General features: G+C 49.4%; 1 protein-coding gene across 1 annotated transcript; it reads right to left on the reverse strand.

The window, feature by feature from the left end:
- Nucleotides 1–1436: 1436 nt before the first annotated feature.
- On the reverse strand, nt 1437–23254 carry LOC132570047 (transcription factor HES-1-like). Its single transcript, XM_060236488.1, has 4 exons — nt 23165–23254; nt 6123–6218; nt 2008–2089; nt 1437–1864 (listed from the first exon to the last, which is right to left on the reverse strand). Exons 1-4 carry the CDS (start codon nt 23252–23254, stop codon nt 1437–1439), a joined length of 696 nt encoding a protein of 231 aa, XP_060092471.1.
- Nucleotides 23255–26020: the final 2766 nt, after the last annotated feature.

A 26020-nucleotide genomic window follows, 5' to 3' on the forward strand; every position in this document is an offset into this window, starting at 1 on the left:
AGCCAGTGGCGGTAGGGAGGGAAGGCAACATGCCATGGCTTATGGCTGTCATTGTCCCACAGCCACCAGATGAGTCCCTGTTACAGACTGGGGCATGGCTTGCCCCAAGCATCTCTGGCCAGATACTGCCCTCATTCCTTTTTCATTTGCTGCCACAGGTACAGGGGGGTTTTTTTGGTGGGGGGGGGGACTTGGTCCCAAAAGGTGTCCTGCCCCCTCCTGTTGACATTTATTATTTATTTATTTAGACTATTTATATTCTGCCCTATCCCAGAAAGGGCTCAGGGCGGATAACATTATAAAAAGAGAATAAATAACAAAACTTATATCAATAAAACAATACAATTTAATCATAAACAGTTATAGGTGGTGGCTCAGTTGGGCACATGTTCTGTAGATTAAAAATCTGGCACAGTAAAGAGGTAGTTTAATATTACAGCAGAGATGGTACCGCAAGATAGGGCCGGCCAATGGAATGGAATGCTCGATAGAATAGAATGCCCGCTGTCTCAATTAAAGGCCTGGCGGAACAGCTCCATTGTACAGGCCCTACAAAAAGATAACAGTTCAGTGAGGGCTTGGATCTCCAAAGGGAGCTGATTTCACCAGGCTGGGGCCAAGGCCGAAAAGGCCCTGGTCCTCATTGAGGCAAGACGGATGTCCTTCGTCCAAACAGCACTATATTTCTGGCTCCTGACATTTGTAGCCTATCTTCCTTCAGCCCGGGAAGGCTGAGGATTTCTGCTCAGGCACTTGAGTGTCGGAGGGTAAAGCTATTGCCTATTATGAACTTTACTGCTGAGTCATTGAGCGTCCCCCTAGCAAAAAACCTCCCACAATATTTCACCTACGAAACACGGAAGTTGCTTCAGTTGAGACAACACCCAATAATAGCACTATCAGGCCCTGATCAAACACTATCAACTGGGCTGGCCATGTTCCCTCAGAGCTGCAGAGTCTTGTGAGCAAAAATTTTACTTTGTAAGCTACTGGCATTAAAGTCGTGAGCTGCTGCATAAATTAGTGTGCTCTGAGGCCGTTTTTCCTGAGCTGAGACAAAAATGTGTGAGCTGGTGGCTAAAAATCGGTGAGTAGCTCATGCTAACTCAGCTTAGAGGGAACACTGCTAGCCGGTAGAACCTCACTAAGGCAGGGCCACTGGCTTTCCCCCACTTCATCCAGTTTCTAATGCACCATAACTCGATAAACCTTTGGGTCTTAACGTTCATCCTGTTTCTTTGGACCTGAAAGCGCTGCCAGCCGACAAGTTGCTGTGAATCACAGCATAATTGATGGCTGCAAAGAAGGTAGATTGGTCGTCTCTTCGTCGTGGAAAAGGATTTTGCCCAACCCTCCAGGTTCCTGATTTATCTGAGCGGCGCCCTCCCGTTCTGTCCTGGTTGCCCATCTTCTCGGCCTCTCTTCCGGGGTGTTGCTCACCACGGCCGCCACATGTGGGTTGCGGTGGCGGGGGAGTTTGGCTGAGTCCAAGGGCCAGGTGGATGGGGCGATGGTGTTGCGATGGGGGAGGCCTGTGACCAGGACTGTTCAGTGATTGCGCGGGCGTCTGGAAGAGGAGGAGTCAGTCCCGCAGACCTCTTAGGAGGAGGTGGCGGCGGTGCCCATAAACAGGAGGATGGGGGAGAGAGGACAGAGACTGCTTTCTGCGGGCAACAGGGTCTGGAAATGGTTGCGATGGAAGACCTGAGCCCCGGAGTCTGTTCCAGCTGCTGCAGGATCTGAGACTTCATCTCCTGGTCCAAGGAGGAGTCTGCTGAGCTCAGGAAGGAGTTGACAGTGTTGATGCAATGGCGGTAACCGGCAGCAAAATCAGGGCTGTTTGGAGAAGGAGGAGCAGTGGCACCTAGGAAGGAAGCAAAATCAGCCGTGTCAGTTTCTCGGATGCTGCTGGTGAGTGTTCTTTGGCCACCCCCCCAAAATTGTCTCTTCTCTGCTCCGCACGCTTTTTGGACATGGGAGAAAGGGTCTGGATCTCTCTCCCTTTACCTTGCTTCTTGTACTGCTGAAGCTGTTGCACAGTCATCTCCAGGATCTGAGCTTTCTCCAAGCGGGACAGGGCTCGGGAGTTCTGTGGAAGACCGAACGTTAAACCAAAGACTTGATTTTAAGGTTCATCTAGGCTAGGAGTGGCCAAACTTGCTTAATGTAAGAGCCACACAGAATAAACAGACGTTTGAGAGCCACAAGACGTGAACATCAGATGTTTGAGGGAAGGAAGGAAGCAAATGGATAGGGGAGGGAGAGGTGGAAATAAAGCAACTTTAACATCAAATGCATTCTTTAAGCCAGCCAGTGGGGTGGAGAGGGCTTTGAGAGCTGCACAATGTGTGTGAAAGAGCCATATTTCAAGCCAGTTTGTCCAACCCTGATCTTGGCTGAATTACTGGAGCAACTGTGGATTTCACTATACAAGCATAGATGTGCTATACTGGCTTCCTGCTAGTTTCTGGCAGAAGTGGGTTAGGTATCTGCTAGATGTGCAGTATAACTCTCCAGTTTTACAGTAAGAGAAAAGTTGCCTTGACTGTGTTGTCTTGAACGTGTCTGGGCCAATCATAACTATGGCATAAGTGTTTCAAAAAACATTAGGCTCATGAAAGAGAGGTCCATCCATGGCTACTAGATGTGGTAGTTGAAGGGCTCCTCCCCTTCCTGAGGCAGTTAACCTCTGAATCCCAGAGCCAGGAGGCAACATCAGCAGAAGGCCTTGGCCTCTCTGCTCTGTTAGTTTTCCAGAGTAACAGGTTGGCCAGAGACATCACTAGGGTGGGTTGCACCCTGGGGTGTAACTGATTCAAGTCACACCCCCCCATTGGGCATCACCCCTTTTGGAGGGCTGCGTCACCCCCTCCGCACACAACCCCGCCCACTTCACATGGCCCCTTCCTCATCCGTAATCCAAGATACCAGTTTTGCAGCATTTAAGTTTCCCCCACTCACCCACACGCTTTTAGCTGAGCCGGCGGCAGCGCGGCCCCGGTTTCAGAATCCCGGCCAGCCCACACACAGCAGCAGTGTTCTAGTCCCAGGGCCAGCCCCTTCCTGTTGGGGGGGACCATGGGTCAGTGCCTGGGGCCAATGAGAATGCTCTGGGGGAGGGCCGATGGCCCCCTTGGCCTCGCCCTAGTGACGCCGCTGAGGTTGGCCACTTTGTGGTATAGGATGCTGGACTGGGTGGACCACTGGTCTAATCCAGCCGCCTTGTTCTTCTGGGTTTTCTAAGTTAAAAGTAATGCAGTTGGACAATCCAAATTCTTCACTAAGAAAAAGATCAAATCATTGGAGCTGTATATAAAAAAAAGGTAAAGGTAATCCCCTGTTCAAGCACCGAGTCGTTACCGACCCATGGGATGATGTGACATCATGATGTTTTCTTGGCAGACTTTTTACGGGGTGGCTTGCCATTGCCTTCCCCAGTCATCTACACTTTAATCCCTGTATATAAATATATGAAAATTAAACTTGTACGTGTGAGGGACCTGCAATGACTTCGAGGGCATCTCATTTCCCTCTGCCACACTATTTTCTCTTCCTGTTTCTTCTCTCCATCACCCCACCCAAGCAACCTACTTTTCTCCACCTTCAGCTTTTCCTTCTCCCTGGCAGCCTCTCCCTAGGAAAATTCTGCTGAAATTGCTTAGTGCTGACCTGAGGCCAGGGTGTGTGTTGGGGAATCCGTATTGACTTTTCAGAGCAGCTCATTGATCCCTGTCTTCACCTTCGCATAGTTCCTTCTTTCCCTCCTCTTGGCAACTCTGATATCCTCACCTTTCCCTGTTTCCTCTCATTCCCATCAACCATCCTCCCTTCTCTATGCTCATCTTCAGCTACATTTATTATTTACTTCAAGCTCGGATTTCTCCACAGTGGAGACCCAAAGCGGCCTGTATCATTCTGCCTTCCATTTTTATCTCCACAGCAACGCTTTGAGGAAGGTTAGGCAGAGAATGTGCAACTCAGACAGAGTGGGGATTTGAACCTGCATCTCCTAGATCCTTGTCTGAAACTCTAACCACTACACTGTGCTGGTTTTCATGAGGCAGCTGCAGTTGAGCATTAGTAAAAAGCTGGGTCTTTGCGGAGTCATGGAACTCGTGTGGTATCCAGTTGCTAGGAGATTGCTGCTGTGGCCTGGCCCCAAGGAGTTCTCCTTCAAAAGCCCAAACTAGGCTTCAGAAGGGTTCTGTGCCTTCCCCTTGCCTTTTACTGACAGAAACCAAAGCTTCAACTGGAAATACTGTTGTGGTTGCCTAGCAACCCCTGAGGGCATTTCTTTCTTAAAGGTACAGGTTCTCTTATTTTGGGGGGAGGTAATTCCCCAGTAGCACCGTTTTTTTTTAAGATTGTAAATTTTTCAGCAGAGCTGCCCATTTTCTCAGGTTTGAAGAAAGATGCCTCTTGTCTGTTGGCAGCTGATCTTTCTGGATTTAAGTACCCATGGATATGACCAGGGGTGGAATTCTAGTAGGAGCTCTTTTGCATATTAGGCCACACCCCCTGATGTAGCCAATCCTCCAAGAGTTTACAAGGCTCTTTTTTGTAAGCTCTTGGAGGGTTGGCTACATCAGGGATGTGTGGCCTAATATGCAAAGGAACTCCTGCTAGAATTCCACCTCTGGATTTGACCATGTTGAGAATTAGAGATATCTGACTATAATTTTTTCCGGTTTCATTCGAAGGAAGGGCAACAAGGTACGTGGGACATGAAAGCTCTGCTTCAAACCCCTGGAAATGGTCGAAGTGGCCAGCGTCGTCCGCCTGCTTTTCAAACACCCTTGCAGCCTCGATTTCAACAGACATGGCCCTTTTTAAAATAAAAGCTGAGAGTCTCCAGAGAGCGACTTCTGCATCAATATTGCAGACACACTCTATCGTCAGTCATATGCACAGCCCTGCCTTTCTTAAAGGTCATAGGCTGTGCATTTCCTATGCTCCGGCTTAGCGCTAATGGGCTTACCCAACAGCACAGGAAACTGCTGTTTGGATAAGCTCTGCCGTGAATCCCTTAGCATAATGAGCAGGAGGAAGTGCTTGCAACGGCTGATCTGGAATTTTGTTTATTTATGGTAATATATGCTCTATGACTCTGAGAAGGGGCTTTGCTCTTTGCTTCCTTCTGCCCTGGTGAATATGCAAAAGCCTCCAATCTGAGGAATTCATAGCTCTGCATGCAGCAGTCCAATTGCACTTGCAGGGACCCAGGGCTTTCTTTTTGGTAGCAGGAACTCCTTTGCATATTAGGCCACACACCCCTGACATAGCCACCTCTCCAAGAGCTTACAGGGCTCTTCATACAGGGCCTACTGTCAGCTCCAGGAGGATTGACTACATCAGGGAGTGTGTGGCCTAATATGCAAAGGAGCTCCTGCTACAAAAAAAAGCCCAAGCAGATAGACTACCACTGAAAAACAATGAGTATACTTCAGTCCTTATATATAGTGTTTGTGTGTGTGTATATGTGTGTGTGTGTATATATATACATATATACGTATACATATGTGTGTGTGTATGTGTATATATATATGTGTGTGTGTGTGTGTGTGTGTGTATATATATACACATACACACACATATATATATATAGGAGAATCCAATGGTTCTGTTTTAGCTTTGAGCTTTGAACTTTTGAGTCTGTGTAAAAAATCATTGTAATCGGGTTCCATTTTAACAGCCTGATTAACTGAAGAAGACCAGAATTGAAACATCTTGAAATCTAGAGATTTCTGATGAAGGCTGTAAGGATTTCCTGGCCGCTCCATTTGAAAGAATTTCACAAGACGTTATGGACTGCATTATGAACTTGGTTTATTGGAGGAAGGGTTTCTGAAAACCCCTCTATTGGAAAGTATTGGAACTAATTGTTGTTTGTTAATAATTTGTAAATTTTTTTCTGGAGGGAAGAAATTGGAACTTGATATTGATATCTGTATACACTGGTTTAAAGTTGTATGTAGGACAAATCATATATAAGGACTGAAGTATACTCATTGTTTTTCAGTGGTATTCTATCTGCTTTGACTTCACACTGAAACCCCTTCTCCTGTGGTATATACAAAAAAAGCAAGCCTGGCAGGGACCCATCTGGGCTTGGCTGCCCTTACCTGGGGCTCTGGGCTGGTCTGCAGTAACTTTCTCAGCTGTTCCAGGCTGGCGTTGATACGGGCCCGGCGCCGTTTCTCAATCAGGGGCTTGATGGACTGGTAGAAACGAGAGAGAGAGAGAGAGAGAGAAGAAGAAACGTGAGCTAGCAGAAAGCCAAGGTATTAACCTGGCCCGGAGTCTTGACGGGAGCGAAAGCCCGGTTTTTAGACAAAATGAGCTGCTTAGTTCTGCCCAGGGTGGTCAGAATGAGTGAAGCTTTTGTTTCTGGACAGAATTTCCAATTTAATCCTCTTGAGTGCCTTTCATCTTTTTTACCTTTCCTTTGAATGATGGGGGTTGTTTTCAGTGACAGCGTAGCCCCGAAGCCCTCTTTTTAATGCCTGGATTCATTACAGGAACATATGAAGCCATAAGGCACAGTCTTATTTTAAGCCTTCTGTTGTAAAATACCGTACCTTTCTTTACTGAGTAACTTGCTACACAGTGGAGAATGCTAGAGGGGCCTCCTGGGTCTGAGAACTGAATGTCTACCTTTGATTTATTTACTTCATTTATATATACCCTGCCTTTGCTCTCCATGGGGGCTCAAAGCGGCTTGTGTCGTTCTCTCTCCCTCCATTTTATCCTCTGTGAGGTGGGTTAGGCTAGGAATGTGTGACCAGCTCAAGAGATAAGTGCCAAAAACAATTCTCAAGAAGGGTGGATTTCTTCTGCTCCAGGTCCGCGTCGAGGAGGCGAGACCACATTTGATTGGACAATGTGGTTTGTATATAAAGAGCAGTTCTAAGTAAGTCTTGAGAGCCACTTTGGTGTAGTGGTTAACTGCGTGGACTCTTATCTGGGAGAACCGGGTTTGATTCCCCACTCCTCCACTTGCAGCTGCTGGAATGGCCTTGGGTCAGCCATAGTTATTGCAGAGCATATCCTTGAAGTCCAGGCCCCAATAGAGGTCAGTTACCAGAGACTGACAGGACGTCCAGGTGCAAACACATACATACAGGCACACAAACACACAAAATGGCTCTCGCAGCACTTGTCCTTGAAAGGACAGCTTCTGTGAGAGCTCTCTCAGCCCCATCCACTTCACAGGGTGTCTGTTGTGGGGGAGGAAGATAAAGGAGATTGTGAATCACTCTGAGATTCAGAGTGCTGGGAGGGATATACCGTATTTTTCGCACCATAAGACGCACTTTCCCCCCCAAAAAAAGTGGGGGGAAAAGTGTGCGTGTCTTATGGAGCGAAGGTACTGGTACCTACCTTCCGAGAGGGGGGGGCGATCCACTGCCTCCGCCTCTGATCCCGGCGCTTCCCCTGTGCCTGCCTGCCTGGCTCCAGCTCTGACGCTTACAGCAAGCGCCAGGATCGCTCCCTCTGCCCTCCGATCTCGGCACTTGCTGTAAGCATCAGAGCTGAAGCCAGGCAGGCAGGCATGGAGGAAGCACCCGCCCCCTCCGCAAACCCAGCGCTTTGCGAGCGCCGGCTGTGGAGAGGGCAGCGTGCTTCCTCCCTGCCTACCTGCCTGGCTTCAGCTCTGACGCTTACAGCAAGCGCCAGGATCACTCCCTCTGCCCTCCGATCCCGGCGCTTGCTGAGAGCATCAGAGCTGGAGCCAGGCAGGCAGGCACGGAGGAAGCGCTGGGATCGGAGGCAGCGGATTGCCCCCCAGGAGGAAGTTGCGTCCTATCGTCCGGAGCGCCTTATGGTGCGAAAAATACGGTAAATCCAAATTTTATATCTTCTAGGATAGAATAATAGAGTCAGAATTGTGGGGGGGAGCATACAGGCAATCTAGTCCCTGCTCAATGCAGGATCAGCCTAGACCAGGGGTGGCCAAACTTGCTTAACGTAAGAGCCACATAGAATAAACACCAGATGTCTGAAAACCACAAGACATGAACATCAGATGTTGGGAGAGCTGCAACAAAGAACAGGAGGGAGGGAAGAAAGAACAAAAGGCAAATAGATGGGGGAGGGAGAAGCAGGAATAAAGCAACTTTAAATGCCTTTTTCAAGCCACCAGCTGGTTTGGTTTGGGAGTGATTTAAAGAGACAAATGCCTTCTTCAGACTGGCCAATGGGGTGGGAGTGGAGGTTCAAGAGCCACACAATACGTGTGAAAGAGCCACATGTGGCTCCTGAGCCAAAGTTTGTCCAACCTTGGCCTAGGGCATCCCTGAAGTGTTTCTTTGGTTGCTGTTTAAAGACTGCCGGTAAGGGGGAGCTCACCACCACCACCCTAGGTCACTGATTCCACTGTTGAACAACTACTGGGAAAAAGGTTTTCCCTAATATCCAGCTGGTGCCTTCCAGAACTTGACTCAAACCCATTGCTGTGAGTCCTCTCCTCTGCTGCCAACATGAACAGCTCCCTGCCCTCTTCTAAATGACAGCCCTTCTAATACTTAGAGAGCCTTGACCTGGATAGCCCAGGCAAGCCCAATCTCATCAGATCTTGGAAGCTAAGCAAATTCAGCTGTGGTTAGTACTCGGATGGGAGACTTCCTTGAAGTACCCAGTCAAAAGGACAGGGCAGACTATTAAATCAACTATCTGAATATCCTTCAGGCCCCAGTAGGGGTCGATTACTAGAGGTTGACATGACTTCAGGTGCAAGCACATACATAAAAAAAAAGGTAGAGTTAGTCCCCTGTGCAAGCACCAGTCGTTTCCGACTCTGGGGTGACGTAGCTTTCGCAACGTTTTCACAGCAGACTTTTTACGGGGTGGCTTGCCATTGCCTTCCCCAGTCATCTACACTTCCCCCCCCAGCAAGCTGGGGACTCATTTTATTGACCTCGGAAGGATGGAAGGCTGAGTCAACCTGGAGCCGGCTACCTGAACCAGCTTCCGCCGGGATCGAACTCAGGTCGTGAGCGGAGAGTTTGACTGCAGTACTGCAGCTTTACCTCTCTGTGCCACAGGGCTCTTTAAACATATACATACAGGCACACAAAATATTTTTTTAAAAACTTCGAGAACAATCCTATCCCTCCTCAGTCCCCTCTTCGCCAGACTGAACATTCACAAGTCTCTTAGCCTTTCCTCATAAAGCTTGGTCTCTCTGGGCCCCTGATCGTCTTCTTCGCTCTCCTCTGCACCTGCTCCATTCCGTCCACATCCTTTTTGAAGTGAGGCCTCCAGAACTGCACACAATACTCCAGGAGCGGCCTGACCATTGCAGTGTACAGCGGGATTATGCAAAAAGTAAATCTCATGATATTCAGTGGGAGCTTATTTCTAGGAAAGTGTTCTTAGGACTGCAGTGAGAAGATTATTAGATGTTCTCTGAGAGAGCCACATTACTTAATTTTCTCCTCTGTTTCCTACCATGCTACCGTTAGTTCAGGTGAATAGCCTCTTCTGGAATTTGGCAGACCTAAAATATTAGTCCGCTATGGCTGCCAGGAGAGGGACAAACAGCCAACACAAGGCCCAGGCCTCAGATTCAGCAGGAGCTCACAGGAGCACAGCTGAACCTTTCTGAGAGTTCCCCCTCCTCCTTCCCACCTACCTTGTCCATAGAACAGGAGGTGCAGCAACCAGCCAGGCACCAAGGGATTTGCAATGCCCCCAGCAGCCTTCATTAACCCCTGGAGAAGCCCACACCACTCTTTCTCCACCCCTTATGTGATTTTGGGTGGTGGGTGACTTGCTGGCCTTTTGACTGGAGGGGGCAGCCCAGGAGAGCCTCACATGAGCGAGACCAGTTTGAGCTGGCCGGATTTCTAGCCAGCTCAAGCAGGCCTCGCTCGCCAGGGGCACTCCTTTCTTGCATTGGGTTGCTTTGACTGGTAGGGGTGCAGCATATGCTATTAAGTTATGCTAATGAGCTCCACCACCTATCTTTCTATAAAACGATCCCTGACAAGGCCTATTGCCTCTATACCGGGAGACTTGTTGGCAAATTGTTCCATAGCAGAGTGTGATGCAAGAGGCATTATGAAGTAACTTTGCCTTTTAATGTAGGCTGTTAAACCACAAAAGGTCCCCATAGGAGGGCCATGCTTTGTGTTTGAATGGAATACACCCACAGTGGGGTATTAATCTGTGTACCTCACACCAATGCTGACCAAGATTCTCAGAATATAACAGAAGTCACTGAATCAGTCTAATGGTCCATCTAATCCAACACTCTGTGTCATACAGTGGCCAAAACCCAGGTGCCATCAGGAGGTCCACTAGCAGGGCCAGAACTCCAGAAGTCTTCCCAGTGTTGTCCCCCAATCACTCAGAATACAGAGCATCACTGCCCCAGACAGAATGGTCCATCTATAAAAAGGTAAAGGTAGACAACTATGGCGAACCTGGGCAGTATAATAAAAAGTAGAGACATCACCCTGCCAACAAAAGTCCATATAGTCAAAGCGATGGTATTCCCAGTAGTAATGTATGGCTGTGAGAGTTGGACCATAAGGAAGGCCGAGCGCAGAATAGAGCTGTGATGCTGGAGAAGAATCTAGAGAGTTCCTTGGACTGCAAGAAGATCCAATCAGTCAGTCCTAAGGGAAATCAACCCTGACTGTTCCTTGGAAGGTCAGATGCTGCAGCTGAAGCTCAAACACTTTGGCCACCAAATGAGAAGGGAGCCCTCCCTGGAGAAGACCCTGATGCTGGGAAAGACAGAAGGCAAAAGAAGAAGGGGGTGGCAAAAGATGAGATGGCTGGACAGCATTACTAATGTAACACAAAGTTGAGCAGACTTCGGAGGATGGTGGAAGACAGGAGAGCCTGGTGTGACTTGGTCCATGGGGTCGCAAAGAGTCAGACTTGACTATGCGACTGAACAACAACAAAAAGTCCCCTGTGCAAGCACTGAGTCATTACCAACCCATGGAACCTTGTGGCCAATTGCCACTGATGGTCCTCTGCTCCATATGTTTAAGATCAGTTATGCTCATCTGCTGTTCATGAGTAAGGGAAAGGAAAGGCAGATGTGTTTCAGAGAAAACTGGGAGGCATCCAACCTATAGAATTTATAGAAAGAGGTACAAAAAGGCTCCAGGCTTAGACTCCAGAGGCTTCAATGGAGTTCTGTGGCAAATTTGGCAAGAGGAGTATAGGCTCACTCAGAGGACACTAGGGGGCGCAAGTATCGTGTTAAAGACTTTATGGAAATTTTCTGAGGGGAGGTTGTTGTCAAGTTGCGGCAGACATACAGTTTTCAAGGCTTCCTCCATCCAGATACTAGCGGGGCCAGACCTGCTCGGCTTCTGGCTAACCTGGGCCATCCAAACCAGAACTTGGGAGAGGTGGGCCTTGACAGATTTTTATGGGCGCTAGAAACCAACCCAAACATTTAGGAGCCGGACTTGTTTATCAGTCTTCGGAGTTTTGTATATTCATTACTGTATTTTCTAATTATCACTACCACGAACGCCGTAATGCTAACCTCTTCACAGTTTCTCACATAAAGCTATGGCAGAAGTGTTGTGTGCAAGCAAATAACAGGGGTAGCCCTGGATTGGTTGTCATAGTTATAAAAAAAAAGGTAACCCCTAACCTTCACTGAGCTTCTCCCCTCTTCCTGCCAATACCAACTCAAAAGCAGGCAGTGTAAAGACAAGAGCAGTAACCCTTTTTAGGGCAAGACCCTTGACATATTGCTTTAAAAGCTCTATTTTAATTGGCTATCAGAGCCAATATAGAAAGCAACTGATTAAGAAATGAATTTGCCCACCACACTGGGATGGTGAAGTGTTAACAAATAAACAAGCAATGGCAAGAACGTAGGGTTTGTAGAATCTTTCGGGCTCAAGTGCTGTGTTCTACTGTTCACTCACTCAATGCACAGCAGCCAAGAAGGTCAGAGCGCCTGCTCCGGCTGCAACGCCACTGAGGATGTTCTCCACAGCTGAGAACGAAACGTCTGGAAGGAAAACTTTCTCCAGTAGAACACGGCACTTGAGCCCGAAAGATTCTACAAACCCTAATGATGATGCCAGCCGTGAAAACCTGAAATCTTTGATAATGACAAGAACTTTGTGTACTTTTTATAAAGCAAAGTTTGAGTCCAGCGGCACTTGAAGGCCAACCAAGTTTAATTCTGGGTATAAGCGTCAAGAAGTGGGCATGCCCACGAAAGCTTATACTCAGGATTAAACTATGTCGGGCTTCAAAGTGCCACTGGACTCAAACTTTGTTCTGTTGCTTCAAACCAACTTGGCTACTCACCTCAGTGTATTATTTTTTTTAATGCGAAACTTGTTCTGCTGTGAAATGATAAATACGTTTTTTACATTTCACATAGAGACTGGGTATTTCAAGGGCAGTCTCCCGTCTAAGTACTAACCACAGTCGACCCTGCTTGGCTTCTGAGATAAGAACATAAGAAAAGCCATGTTGGATCAGGCCAATGGCCATCCAGTCCAACACTCTGTGTCACACATGAACATAAGAGAAGCCATGTTGGATTAGGCCAGTGGCCCATCCAGTCCAACACTGTGTCACACATGAACATAAGAGAAGCCCTGTTGGATCAGGACAGTGGCCCATCCAGTCCAACACTCTGTGTCACAGAAGAACAGAAGAGAAGCCCTGTTGGATCAGGCCAATGGCCCATCCGGTCCAACACTCTGTGTCACAGAAGAACATAAGAGAAGCCATGTTGGATCAGGCCAATGGCCCATCCGGTCCAACACTCTGTGTCACACAGTGGCCAAAAAAACCCAGGTGCCATCAGGAGGTCCATCAGTGGGGCCAGGACACTATAAGCCGTCTCACTGTTGCCCTCCCCCCACAAGCACCAGACTTGCCTTGGCTATCTAGGCCAGGCATTACTGGCATTTACTTTTAAAGTGTGGGGGCTTAACTCATATTTACGCCCATGTTAGCTTCCCCGTTCTTATTCCTGCCTGCAGAAGTGTTCTGGTGCTGCAGGCAGAGCTTCTTGCTGGCTTGCCAACACAGATGGCCCCATAAAAAAGTATCATCTGAACCATTAACATCCCATCTGTCCTTTTATCCTTATTTCCACCTTCCATCCTTTATTGTCTTCTCCACTGCTGAAATCCATATTTTTAAGTTCCTTGGGGCAAGAACCTGGTTTCCTCCCCTTATGTTACTCTGTAAGGTGCAACTGTTTCTGTGGAAGACTCATTTGTCATCAAATGGAAAAAATAATGCTGAGGAACAAATATGGCCGCCGTTTGAACTTCAAGCTGAGGTGTTGAGCCATGGAAGACTGCATTTCAATTCATGAGGTGGACCAACTGCCCCTGGGGACTTGTTCTCTCAGTCCCAGTGGGGGAAAAACTGACTATATTAACCATGCTGTAGAAAGGGGAACAAAATGAACCCAAAAGATTTTTAAAAACTGAAGAGGAGGAGATTGGATTTATACCCCACCCTTCACTACGCGATGGAGTCTCAGAGCAGCTTACAATTTCCTTTCCCCACAACAGGACACTCTGTGAGCAATGCTCCCTCTAAGCTTGTGGAGTCTTGTGAGCAAAAATTCTACTTCCTGAACTACTGGCATTAAAGTTGTGAGTGAATGATTTGGCTACTGCATAAATTAGTTTGCTCTGGGACTGTCCTTCCTGAGAAGACAAAAATTTGTGAGCCTGAGGCTAAAAAACTGTGAGTTAGCTCACATTAACTCAGCTTAGAACACTGCCTATGAGGTAAGTGGAGCTGAGAGAGCTCTGACAGAAACTGCTCTTGAGAGGAACAGCTCCGTGAGAACTTGTGACTGACTCAAGGGCACATCAGCAGGTACCTGTGGAGAAGTGGGGAATCAAACCTGGTTTTCCCAGATAAGAGTCTGCGCACTTAACCACTACACCAAACAGGCTCTCAAGAAGGAGAATCAAACAAGGCCATGTAGCACATGCTGAATGAGAGCTCCAGGTGGTGGCTAGAGATCTCCCACCATTATCCAGGCAATGGGGATCAGTTCTCCTGGACAAAATGGCTGCTTAAAGTGGACTCTGTGGCGTCACATCACATTGAAGTCCCTCCCCAAACCCAACTCTCCTCAGGCTCCTCTCCCAAAATCTTGGAGCTGGCAACTCTAGGTGTCATGGAAATCTAGAACCTGGCTGGGGTGGCTTTCTTATGTCAGGATAATTTCAGGCAGGTAGCTGTGCTGGTCTATGCAAGATTTGAGTTAGGGGTGCCAATCCCCAGGTGGGGGCAGGGGATCCCCCGGATTGGAGGCCCTCCCCTGCTTCAGGGTCATTAGAAAGCGGGGGGGGGGGGGAATGTCTGCTGGGCAATCCGTTATTCCCTATGGAGACTGATTTCCATAGGGTATAATAGAAAATTGATCTGTGGCTATCTGGGGCTGGGGCTGTTTTTTGAGGTAGACACACCAAATTTGCTGCATAGCATCCAATGCCTCTCTCCAACAGACCCTCCCAGTTTCAAAAAGATTGGACCGGGGTCCAGCTCTATGAGCCCCAAAAGAGGGTTCCTTTATCCGTTATTTCCAGCGGAGGGAAGGCATTTCCAAGGTGTGCAGTCCCTTTAAATGTGATAGCCAGAACTCCCCTTGGAGTTCAACTACGCTTGTCACAACCTTGCTCCTGGCTCCACCCCCAAAGTCCCCAGAGATTTCTTGAATTGGACCTGGCAACCCTAATTTGAGTCCAGCAGCACCTTAAAAGACCGACAGGATTCCCAAGGTGTAAGCTTTTGTCAAAACTCCCTTCATCAGGGTAACTCGTTCTGGCAATCCCATCCTGCAGTTCCGAAGCTCCTGCCAATGTTGTCTGCTTATGTTAGATCTTCTGAATTGAGTAAATTATATCATCGCCGCCCAAGAAGCTGTTTCTCTGAAAACGCCCGTCAGACCGGACCGTCTAAGATGGCAGATTTGTAGGCCGCAGAATGCAAATCGGGTGGCAGGACCAAAGAGTATTCATGAGAACCTGTTGGGGTAGCGTGTGTCGGAGCCATTTGCATATTGTGGTGCTTTTCTTCGGTTTTGCTTGCCCGCCAGGCTTATATACATATTCATAAACAGTATCTGCTCAGCTTGACAAATTCCATAAAATAAGCCATGAGTCACTAATGCTGACTCCAGCGGAAGATCCCTGAAAGTCATAAGGACATAAAAACATAAGAAGGACCTTGCTGGATCAGACCAGTGGTCCATCAATTCCAGCATCCTGTCTTAAATATTGGCCAACCAATTCCTCTGAAGGGCATAGAGGCCAAGGCCTTCTCCATTGTTCCTTCCTTAGCGACACTAGAGGCTCCCTTTATTCACTATGGCTAGTAACTACTGATGGACCTTTATACCATGAAACTAGTCCCCTTTTAAAAGCATCCATGCTAGTGTCCATCACTATGTCAACTAGTGCTGTAGGGGTCCCAACCCTCCCGCTCTAGTGGGGGACCCCAGGTTTCTGAGCCTCTTCCCCTGCTCCCCCAAAAAACGGAAGCGGGGGGAGAAGCGGCGTCCTCCTGCTGCTGCTGCTGCTGGCGGCGTCGGGGGCTGCCGGGGAGGATGCTGGGGGTGAACAGCATCACCAGCGGGGGTTGAGGGGGCCGCCTGCGCTTGCGCTCCATGTGCTCCTCATCGGCTGCTGTGCTGCTGGAGGCGGCTGACCACGCGGTCGGTGTAAAGGACGGGCTTGAGGGTGCGCGAGCGCTGCGGCCAGCCGTAGCAGGTCTCCACGCCCCGCCCGTTGCGCCCGTAGCGCTCGCGCACCCTCAAGCCCGTCTTTTACACCGACCGCGTGGTCAGCTGCCTCTAGCAGCACAGCCGCCGCCGTCCCCCCAAGTCCCAGCAACCCCAGGTGAGTAAGCGCCCTGCCCTGCCCCGGCACGGGAGGGAGGGAGGCTGGGGGGATGGAGCTGCCGAGGCCCGGTGGGTTGTCCTTGCCGCCCTCCCTTCTCTGCTGCCTTCGCGGCTTCCCCGAGACGGGGCGGGCGACTTCTGCGGCCCCACACCCTCCTCAGAGGCCCAGTTGCCCAGCGGTGTTTCCTGCAGAAACTGCCGGAAGAGCAGGGCCGCCTCTTCTCGGCTTCATTTTAGCTTCTCCTCCGAGATGGGCTCAGCCTGAGCCCATCTTGGAGGAGCAGCTACGGTGAGCGGAGAACAGGCGGCGGCGGCAGCTGTCCCCCCCCTCCCCCTAGCTCCACCCCAGTGTCTCCTGGCTCCACTCCCAAAGTCTCCTGGCTCCACCCCCAAAGTCCCCAGATATTTCTGAAATTGGACTTGGCAACCCTACAGTGTTGCCAGGTCCAACTCAGAAAATATCTGCGGACTTTGGGGGTGGAGGCAGGAGACTTTCCAATTCCCTAAAACAAATAAATAAAAACTCAGCGGTGCAGTTCCCCTGAATACAGTCTTAATTTCCTCATTTCCCAGCAGCTACATTTCCACTAAATGAAAGTGAACACACACACTTACAAAACAGCCAAAATAAACATGGTTAACAAGCTCACACTTTTGCGCTCTCACTGGGGCAACTGACATTGCTGAATGTAATCATCTGCTGTATTTTTAGCCAGCTTCAGGAAAATGAACAGCCTAGGGAGTGGAGTTTCCCTCCAAAAAAAAAAAAAAGAGGGATTGAGAGCAGTGGCTCTGTCTGCTTGCCCTGCCCCCCTGCTGAGATTTAAAGGCACACACACATTCAGAAAAACACAAAGAGGTGGAAGCCTCTTCTAAGCCTGCTGAGGTTTGAAGGCATATGGTGGCTTTTGGGGTAGGGCTTCCCCCAGCCAGCTAGCTGGCAGCAGGGAGGAGCCTGAAAAACCGGGGGGGGGGGTCTCCTGCTTGGACCTGGGATCGGTAAGCCTAGTGAAATGCCACAATTTTATTATTATTGAATAAAGTGCTTGGGAGGGAAGGTGGCATGGTATTAGAGCTGCCAATTCCCCTTTGGCCACCAGCAGGGGATAGGGGGGTAAAGTTGCCAGTTCCATGTTGGGAAGCTCCTGGAGATTTGGGGATGGAGCCTGGGGAGAAGAAGGATCTCAGTGGGGTACAATGCCAGAGTCTATCATCAAAATTATCCCTTTTCTCCAGGGGAACTGATCTCTGTAGTAGGGTTGCCAAGTCCAATTTAAGAAATATCTGGGGACTTTGGGGGTGGAGCCAGGAGACATTAGGGGTGGAGTCAAGATCAAGGCTGTGACAAGCATAATTGAACTCCAAAGGGAGTTCTGGCCATCACATTTAAAGGGATGGCACACCTTTTCAATGCCTTCCTTCCATAGGAAATAATGGGGCTCATAGAATTGGACCTCCTGGTCCAATCGTTTTGAAACTTGGGATATAATTTTGGGGAGAGGCACTAGATGCTGTACTGAAAATTTGGTGCCTCTATCTCAAAAAACAGCCCCCCCAGAGCCCCAGATACCCGCAGATCAATTCTCCATTATTTTCTATGGGAATAAATCTCCATAGGGAATAACAGAGTTCCCAGCAGACATTTCCCTCCCCTCCCCCCCCTTTCTGATGACCCTGAAGCGTGGGGGGGAGGGCCTCCAAACCGGGGGGATCCCCTGCCCCCACCTGGGGATTGGTAACCCTACTCTGTAGTATGGAGATGAGCTCCCACCGGGCATCATTGCAATGGTATACCCCAGGGGTGGCCAAACTTGCTTAACATAGAACCCACAAAGAATAAATGTCAGATATTGGAGGGAAGGGAAGTAAATAGATGGGGAGAGAGGGGGAGATAGAGGTAGAAAGAAAACAATTTTAAATGCATTCTCTAAGCCCTTGGCTGGCTTGGCTTGGCAAATTGTTTTAAAGAGACAGATGCCTTCTCCAAGCTGGCCAACAGGGCACTGTGAGCTTTGAGAGCCACACAATACGTGTGAAAGAGCCACATGTGGCTCCCGAGCCGCAGTTTGGCTACCGTAGCCTGGTCTTGTCAAATCTCAGAAGCTAAAACAGAGCTTGTACCCAAGTACAGACTCTGCACAGAGGAAGGCCAAGGCCGATCACCTCTGCTTCTCCTTTGCCTTGAAAGCCAAGGAACACCATAAGTCATTTGCAGCTAGACGGTACTTATGTATTCCATTTTGTCTCTCCTGGGTCCACTGCCCACCAAATTCAATGGGTTTCCCTGAATTCTAAATTGTAAAGGCCTTGTGTCTCCCAGGTTAAGGCCACAGTGGTCTCCCCCCAAATTAGCATATTCACTGAATGTGGATTAGTTACATCCTTATTTTTATCTGCTTCATGTATACCCTGCCTTTCTCCCTGCTACGGTTGCCAAGTCTGACTCAAGAAATATCTGGGGGCTGTGGGGGTGGAGCCAGGAGCCAAGGGTGTGACAAGCATGATTGCATTCCAAAAGGAATTCTGGCAATCACATTTAAAGGGGCTGTGCTCCTTTAAAATGCCTTCCTTCCATAAGAAATAATGGAGGATAGAGGTACCTTATTTGGGGGCTGATAGAATTGGACCCTCTGGTCCAATCTTTTTGAAACTTGGAGGGTGTTTTGAGGAGAAGCGCCGGATACTACACTGAAATTTTGATGCCTCCACCTAAAAAAAAAAAGCCCCTCCGGAGCCGCAGATACCCACGGATCAATTCTCCATTATACCGTATGGGAATCGATCTTCATAGGGTATAATGCAGTACCAGCAGACATTTCCCTCCCCATCCCTCGCCACTTCCTGATAACCCTGAAACTGAGGGAGGGTCTCTAAACCAGGGGATCCCTGCCCCCGACTGGGGATTGGCAATCCTACTTCCCGCAATGAGGACCCCAAGTAGCTGACATCATTCTCCATTTTGTCTGCAAAACAACCCCATAGGCTAGGCTGAGATGGTGCGACTGAGTCCAGGTCACCCAGCAAGCTTCCATGGTCCAGAGCAGGGATTCGAACCTGAGTTGCCCAGATTGTAGTCCGACACTCTAACCCCCTGTGCTAATCGTCCCATCAGAACGACAAGGCAGGTTCTGCCTTGAAAATGCATCCTTTAGAGTGAATCGGAAATGCCAGGCTGTGCAAGTATTTGCTAACACAGAAGCAGGGCTTGTGCGGTAATTTGGGTGAATTACTACGGAACACAGTGATTTGACGTATGTGGGATCCAGTCGCCGAAATTAGCCTCCCTGGGGTTGTTTTATAGTGCAGTGTTTGACCTCACACTCCTCCCTGTGGCTCTGTCTGCCAGAATGCAGGCCTCCCACTGATGAGTGATCTTCCATTGTTTGAAAGGGCTCACAAGTTGAGTCATTTCCCCCACTCATCTTGTTATGGACACCCCTCAGTAGCTGCTGGGGAACAAAAGCCTGCAGCCTCACAATGGATTGCGGAGGGGGAAATCACGTGGCGAGAACCTACAAGCAATGTGGAGAAAGAGATCTCTTCTCGAGCTGTTTCTTTCTCTTTTTTCTTTTGGTATTTTTGTATTTTGTGTGTGTGTACCTGGAAGTCGTGTTGACCTCTGGTGACTGACCCCTACTGGGGGCCTGGAGGATATTCAAGGAGGTGGCTGAATAGAGCCCGGCCTCTGCCTCCCGACTGGGTATTTCAAAACACAGTCCCCCATCCAAGCACTAACCACAGCTGACCCTCCTTAGTTTCCAAGATCAGGCTTGTCTGGGCTATTGAAGTCAGGGCAGAGGTTTTTGGTGTGTGTTGTATTTCTGTATTTGTGTGCGTCTGCACAAGGTTTTCAGTCTTGATGCTGTCTTGGACGCCACCGTTGCCTTCCAATCCACAGGTTGCTGCAGTTTCTCAACACAGTTTTCTAATCAGCCACATCTGCCGAGTCAGCTGCATTCTCTCTAGGACGATAGGGATCTCTTGCCATTGATCTATGCTCCAGCAACTCCCAGGCTTAATTGTTCAGAGGGTGCCCGTGAAGGAGACTTTGGGAACTGCAAAAACTGCAATTAGCGGGTGTTTTGCGCTAACTGCCCGCTTTCAAGGCCTGCCGTGAGCGGAACGCATTACAATAGAGGACATTACTATGGAGAACCCTTGGGCACTGGATGTTCTGTGCCTCTGAGGCTCGGTTCAAAGGGGGCTGTAGGGGGGCAGGGGATCCCTGGTTTGGAGGCCCTCCGCCCCCCCTCCCACTTCCGGGTCATCAGAGAGCAGGAGAGCACGGGGGGGGGGGGAATGTCTGCTGGGCACTCCGTTATTCCCTATGGCGACTGATTCCCATAGGGTATAATGGGGAATTGATCTGCAGGTATCTGGGGTTCTGTGAGTGGGGGCTGTGTTTTGAGGTAGAGGCGCCAAATTTGCAGCATAGTATTCGGTGCCTCTCCCCAAAAACACCCTCCGATTCTATGAGCCACAAAAGAAGGCGCCCCTATCCTTCATTATTTCCAATGGAGGGAAAGCATTTAAAAGGCGTGCCATCCCTTTAAATGTGACAGCCAGAACTCCCTTTGGAGTTCAATTACGCTTGTCACATCCTTGTTCCTGGCTCCACCCCCAAAGTCTCTGGCTCCACCCCCAAAGTCCCCAGGTATTTCTTGAATTAGACTTGCAACCCTAACCCAATCATAAATAGGTACACATTGCCCTGGCCCAACACAGCCCGGCCCAACAAGGTCTCATTTATGTCAGATCCAGCCCTCATAACAAATGAGTTCAACACCCCTGCCCTACAGGGGCACCATAAATCGCTGTGACTTGAGGACAAAAAAGAATCTCTTGAATCTGTAGTTTGGGGGGGGGGGGGAGCATGAGAAGGGTGCTCTGAACTTGAGAGTTTAAAATGCCTTTCGGACAGACACAGCCGGAAGCATGTTTATTCAGAAGCCTCCCTCTGAGTTCAGTCGAGCTTAAAATCCTGTCCCTCTGCCCCCCCTCCCCCTCTTGGAGTGTCTGCAAATGGCTCCTTGAAGGGGTCAGGCGGAGATGTCTCTATCTTTGCATCCCAAAGCGATCGGCCCCTCCCTGTTTCCGCCGCTCCACATTATACATTCTGCTCATCCCCAGAGCGAGCGAGCAGATGGGCACTGAGGAATTGGTGTTTAGAAGCCTCGGAGCCATGTACAAAAATTCAAACAAACAGATAAAACAAGGATTTCTTCTTGCCTACTTGGATCTATTCTTGATATACAATCGTTGATCCCCCCCCCCCCAAAAAAAGGAAAAAAAGAAATGTCTCTAGTAGTCTTTATCTCATTTTTCCTCTAAGGCAGGGGTGGCCAGACTGTGGCTTGGGAGCCACATGTGTTCTTGCACACATATTGTGCGGATCTCAAAACCTCCCCCTACCCCATCGGCCAGCTTGGAGCTTGGAAAAGGCATTTAAATTTAAAGTTGCTTTCTTTCTCCCTCTCCCCAATCTATTTTCCTTCCTTCCTTCCTTCCTTCCTTCCTTCCTTCCTTCCTTCCTTCCTTCCTTCCTTCCTTCCTTCCTTCCTTCCTTCCTTCCTTCCTTCCTTGTCTTGCAGCTCTCAAACATCTGAAGTTTATTCTATGTGGCTCTTACTTTAAAGTTTGCCCACCCCTGCTCTAAAGAGTAGTCTACATGGTTCCCTCTTCCCCATTTTAGAAGAAGAAGAAGACTGCAGATTTATACTCCGCCCTTCTCTCTGAATCAGAGTCTCAGAGCAGCTTACAATCTCCTCTATCTCCTTCCCCCATAGCAGACACCGAGAGCGATGGCTGACCCCAGGCCATTCCAGCAGCTGCAAGTGGTGGAGTGGGGAATCAAACCCAGTTCTACCAGACAAGAACCCGCACACTTAACTACTACACCAAACTAATAGAAATAAAGGGCACAAAAACCAAACTGTCTCTCTCTCTCTTTATCTTCATAACGACCTTGTAAGGTGAGCTAGGATGAGATGGGCTAGGTCCTCCCTGACCACTGGCAGGGGATGGAGTGATAGGGTGACCAGATCCAGGCTGAGAATCCCTGGAGATTTGGGGATGGAGCCTGGGGAGACCTCAGTGGGTTACAAGGCCATAGAAAGCATCCATTTTCTCTAGGGAAACTGATCTCTGCAGTCTGGAGGTGAGCTGTAATTCCAGGAGTTCCCAGGTCCCAGCTGGAGGCTGGCATCCCTATCAGGGTCACCCGGCGAGCTTCATGGATAAGTGCAGATCTGAACCCATTCTCCCAGGCCCTAGGCTGACCCACTGGTCATTACTCTGATCCCCGCCTCCCAACAAAATTATTGAGGAGGAGCTGTTGGTCAGTGCTAGAGCGTCAGCTTGGCATGCAAAAGGCCCCAGGTTCAATCCCCAGCATCTCCACTTACAAGAAGAAGAAGATAGAAGATATTGGATTTATATCCCTCCCTCCACTCCGAAGAGTCTCAGAGCGGCTCACAATCTCCTTTACCTTCCTCCCCCACAACAGACACCCTGTGAGGTGGGTGGGGCTGGAGAGGGCTCCCACAGCAGCTGCCCTTTCAAGGACAACCTCTGCCAGAGCTATGGCTGACCCAAGGCCATCTCAGCAGGTGCAAGTGGAGGAGTGGGGAATCAAACCCGGTTCTCCCAGATAAGAGTCCGCACACTTAACCACTACACCAAACTGGCTCTCCCTCTTACAAGGCAGAAGGTGATGTGCAAGACCTCTGCCTGAGACCAGTGTTCCCTCTAAGCTGAGTTAGCGTGAGCTAGCTCACAGGTTTTTAGCCTCCAGCTCACACATTTTTGTCTTAGCTTGGGAAGGATGGCCCCAGAGCACAATAATCTATGCAGTTGCTCACAACTTTAATGCCAGTAGCTTACAAAGCAGAATTTTTGCTCTACTTTGAGAGAACATTGCCTGAGACCCTGGAGAGCAGCTGCCAGTCTGAGTAGTCAATACTGACTTTGAAGAACCAAAGGTTTGATTCGGTATAAGGCAGCTTCACACATTCATGTGCATTTGGGCTCCAAACAAAGCTGGATGCTAGCTCTGGCTACTCTTGGACACCTGGCAGATACACACAGCCACACTGCTTCTTTATATCACACACCCTGGGGATCACCCTAGCCCCAAAGAATACATCCAGGGACTCACGCGCAGTGCAATCAAGCACTGTTCCAGGGCCTGTTTAGGATGCTATGGCGTCCACCCATGTTCAGGATAAAGCCATTGTTTCCCCTGTTGCATGGTTCTAACTGTGCCGCAATAGAGAAAAAGGAGGTAGGTTTGCTTACCTTTCTGTAGAGGTTGTTGGGGTTTTTCCTGTTCCTTGCAGAAGGTCCCCTCCTGTCCGCTGGTTCTGTCTGGCCCGACACTGTATCCATCGCTCTGTTTTTCTAAGTAAATGGAGAAAGTCTCCTTGGAGTCTCCAGGTCCCCCCAACTCAGCAGAAGCAAGGACAGGCTTTAGCCTTTGTAAAGGGTCAGATCCTTCCTCTGGCGCTCCTTTCCTTGCCCTTCATCCGCTGCATCTGCTTCAAATCTCGCTCCGCCTGCCTTATTCTCAACCCCAAGGTGAGAGCAACTCCTCCCCCTGCGTGTCCCCCCCCCCCCCCGCCTTCAAGTTTTGCATCCCTCTTCCTTAGCAATGCCCATGAGGCCAGGTCCCGTGGTAGGGAACTGGGTTGTTCCCCTCCAGGTTATTGGCAACCCGTGATGCTAGAGTCTGGCACAGGGGTGGCCAAACCGTGGCTCAGGAGCCACATGTGGCTCTTCTGCACATATTCTGTGGCTCTCAAAGCCCCCACCGCCCCATTGGCTGGCATGGAAGAAGAAGAATTGCAGATTTATACCCCGCCCTTCTCTCTGAATCAGAGACTCAGAGCGGCTCACAATCTCCTTTATCTTCTCCTCCCACAACAGACACCCTGTGAAGTGGGAGGGGCTGAGAGGGCTCTCACAGCAGCTGCCCTTTCAAGGACAACTTCTGCCAGAGCTATGGCTGACCCAAGGCCTTTTCAGCAGCTGCAAGTGGAGGAGTGGGGAATCAAACCTGGTTCTCCCAGGTAGGAGTCTGCGCACTTTCTCTCTTTAACGTTTCTCTCTTTAAATAACTTCTTCAAGTCCAGCTAGCTGGGTGTGGCTGGGAGAATGCATGTAAAGTTAAAAGTTGCTTTCTTTCCACCTCTCCCACTCTCCCATCTATTTCCTTCCTTCCTTCCTTCCTTCCTTCCTTCCTTCCTTCCTTCCTTCCTTCCTTCCTGGCCTCAAACATCTGATGTTCATGTCTTGCGGCTCTCAAACATTTGATGTTTATTCTATATGACTCCTATGTTAAGCAAGTTTGGTCATCCCTGGTCTAACATCATGGGTTGACAACAACCTGGAGGGGGGAAAAAACACCTTGCTCTTTTCATGAGAGTGTATTTACCCAGTGATGTTATTGCGCTCTCAGCCAGGAAAAGTTTTGGCGGCCCATTTCCACACACCAAGCCTCTGTTAAAAAGGGTAAGATTTTTTCCCCTCCAGGATGGTTGGCCACTCGAGTCTTTTGGGAAGGGCCTGAACAAAAGGGAATATTGGAGACGGCAGCAGTTTGGGAGCTAAACAAGTGTGTGTGGAGGACATTTGTGTAGTTTCAGGAAGAAACGCTCAGGCAGATAATCCTGGCTGGTGGGGGAAGGGCATGGTCCTGTTTGTCTACAGGCGGCTCCTTCCCTTCCCGCTTCTCACACCTTCCTCATCTCCCGCAGCTGCTGAGCCCGTCTCCTGCAGAGGCCAGGGAGCTCCTAATGTCCCATCACAGAGGAAATGGGTGTCTCTAATCTTCCATGGTGCAGCGTGGTAAAGCTGCAGTGCTGCAGTTTGGTGTAGTGGTTAAGTGTGCGGACTCTTATCCGGGAGAACCGGGTCTGATTCCCCACTCCTCCACTTGCACCTGCTGGAATGGCCTTGGGTCAGCCATAGCTCTGGCAGAGGTTGTCCTTGAAAGGGCAGCTGCTGTGAGAGCCCTTTCAGCCCCACCCACCTCACAGGGTGTCTGTTGTGGGGGAGGAAGGTAAAGGAGATTGTGAGCCACTCTGAGACTCTTCGGAGTGGAGGGCGGGATATAAATCCAATATCTTCTTCTTCTTCTGCAGTACTCTCTCTGCTCACGACCTGAGTTTGATTCTGGCGGAAGCTGGGTTCAGGTAGCTGGCTCCAGGTTGACTCAGCCTTCCATCCTTCCGAGGTTGGTAAAATGAGTACCCAGCTTGCTGGGGGGAAAGCGTAGATGACTGGGGAAGGCAATGGCAAACCACCTCATCAAAAGTCTGCCGTGAAAACACCGTGATGCAATGTTACCCCAGAGGTCAAATGACTGGTGCTTGCACACCTTTACCTTTTTAATTTTCCAGAAGATCCCCCAGGCTGGAAAGGAGGGGGAACTTTTATTTACAACCAAGTCTACAGAAGGCCTCACACACACATCCCACCCCCTGGTACTGCTTGCAGGCCTCAGTTTGGGCAGGAGCTCACAGGAGCAAAGCTCTAGAACCTCTAAATTTTATTGTACTTTCTTTCTTTCTTACTCCCCCTCCAAAACACTTGCTTCTGAGCTCCATTGTTCACCCCCCCCTGTGGGAACTCTTAAAATTTGACAAACTTTCTAATATTTCCCCTAGGGTTGCCAATCCCCAGGTGGGGGCAGGGGATCCCCCGGTTTGGAGACCCTCCCCCCGCTTCAGGGTTGTCAGAAAGCGGGGGGAGGGGAGGGAAATGTCTGCTGGGAAATGTCTGTTATTCCCTATGGAGATTTATTCCCATAGAAAATAATGAATTGATCCGCGGGTATCTGGGGCTCTGGGGGGGCTGTTTTTTGGGGTAGAGGCACCAAATTTTCAGTATAGCATCTAGTACCTCTCCCCAAAACACCCCCCAAGTTTAAAAAAGATTGGACCAGGGGGTCCAATTCTATGAGCCCCAAAAGAAGGTGTCCCTATCCCTCATTATTTCCTATGGAAGGAAGGAATTGAAAAGGTGTGCCGTCCCTTTAAATGTGACGGCCAGAACTCCCTTTGGAGCTCAGTTATGCTTGTCACAGCCTTGATCTTGACCTCACCCCTAATGTCTCCTGGCTCCACCCCCAAAGTCCCCAGGTATTTCTTGAAT

Source organism: Heteronotia binoei, chromosome 4 (genome assembly GCF_032191835.1).
Source record: "Heteronotia binoei isolate CCM8104 ecotype False Entrance Well chromosome 4, APGP_CSIRO_Hbin_v1, whole genome shotgun sequence".
Lineage (NCBI taxonomy): Eukaryota > Metazoa > Chordata > Lepidosauria > Squamata > Gekkonidae > Heteronotia > Heteronotia binoei.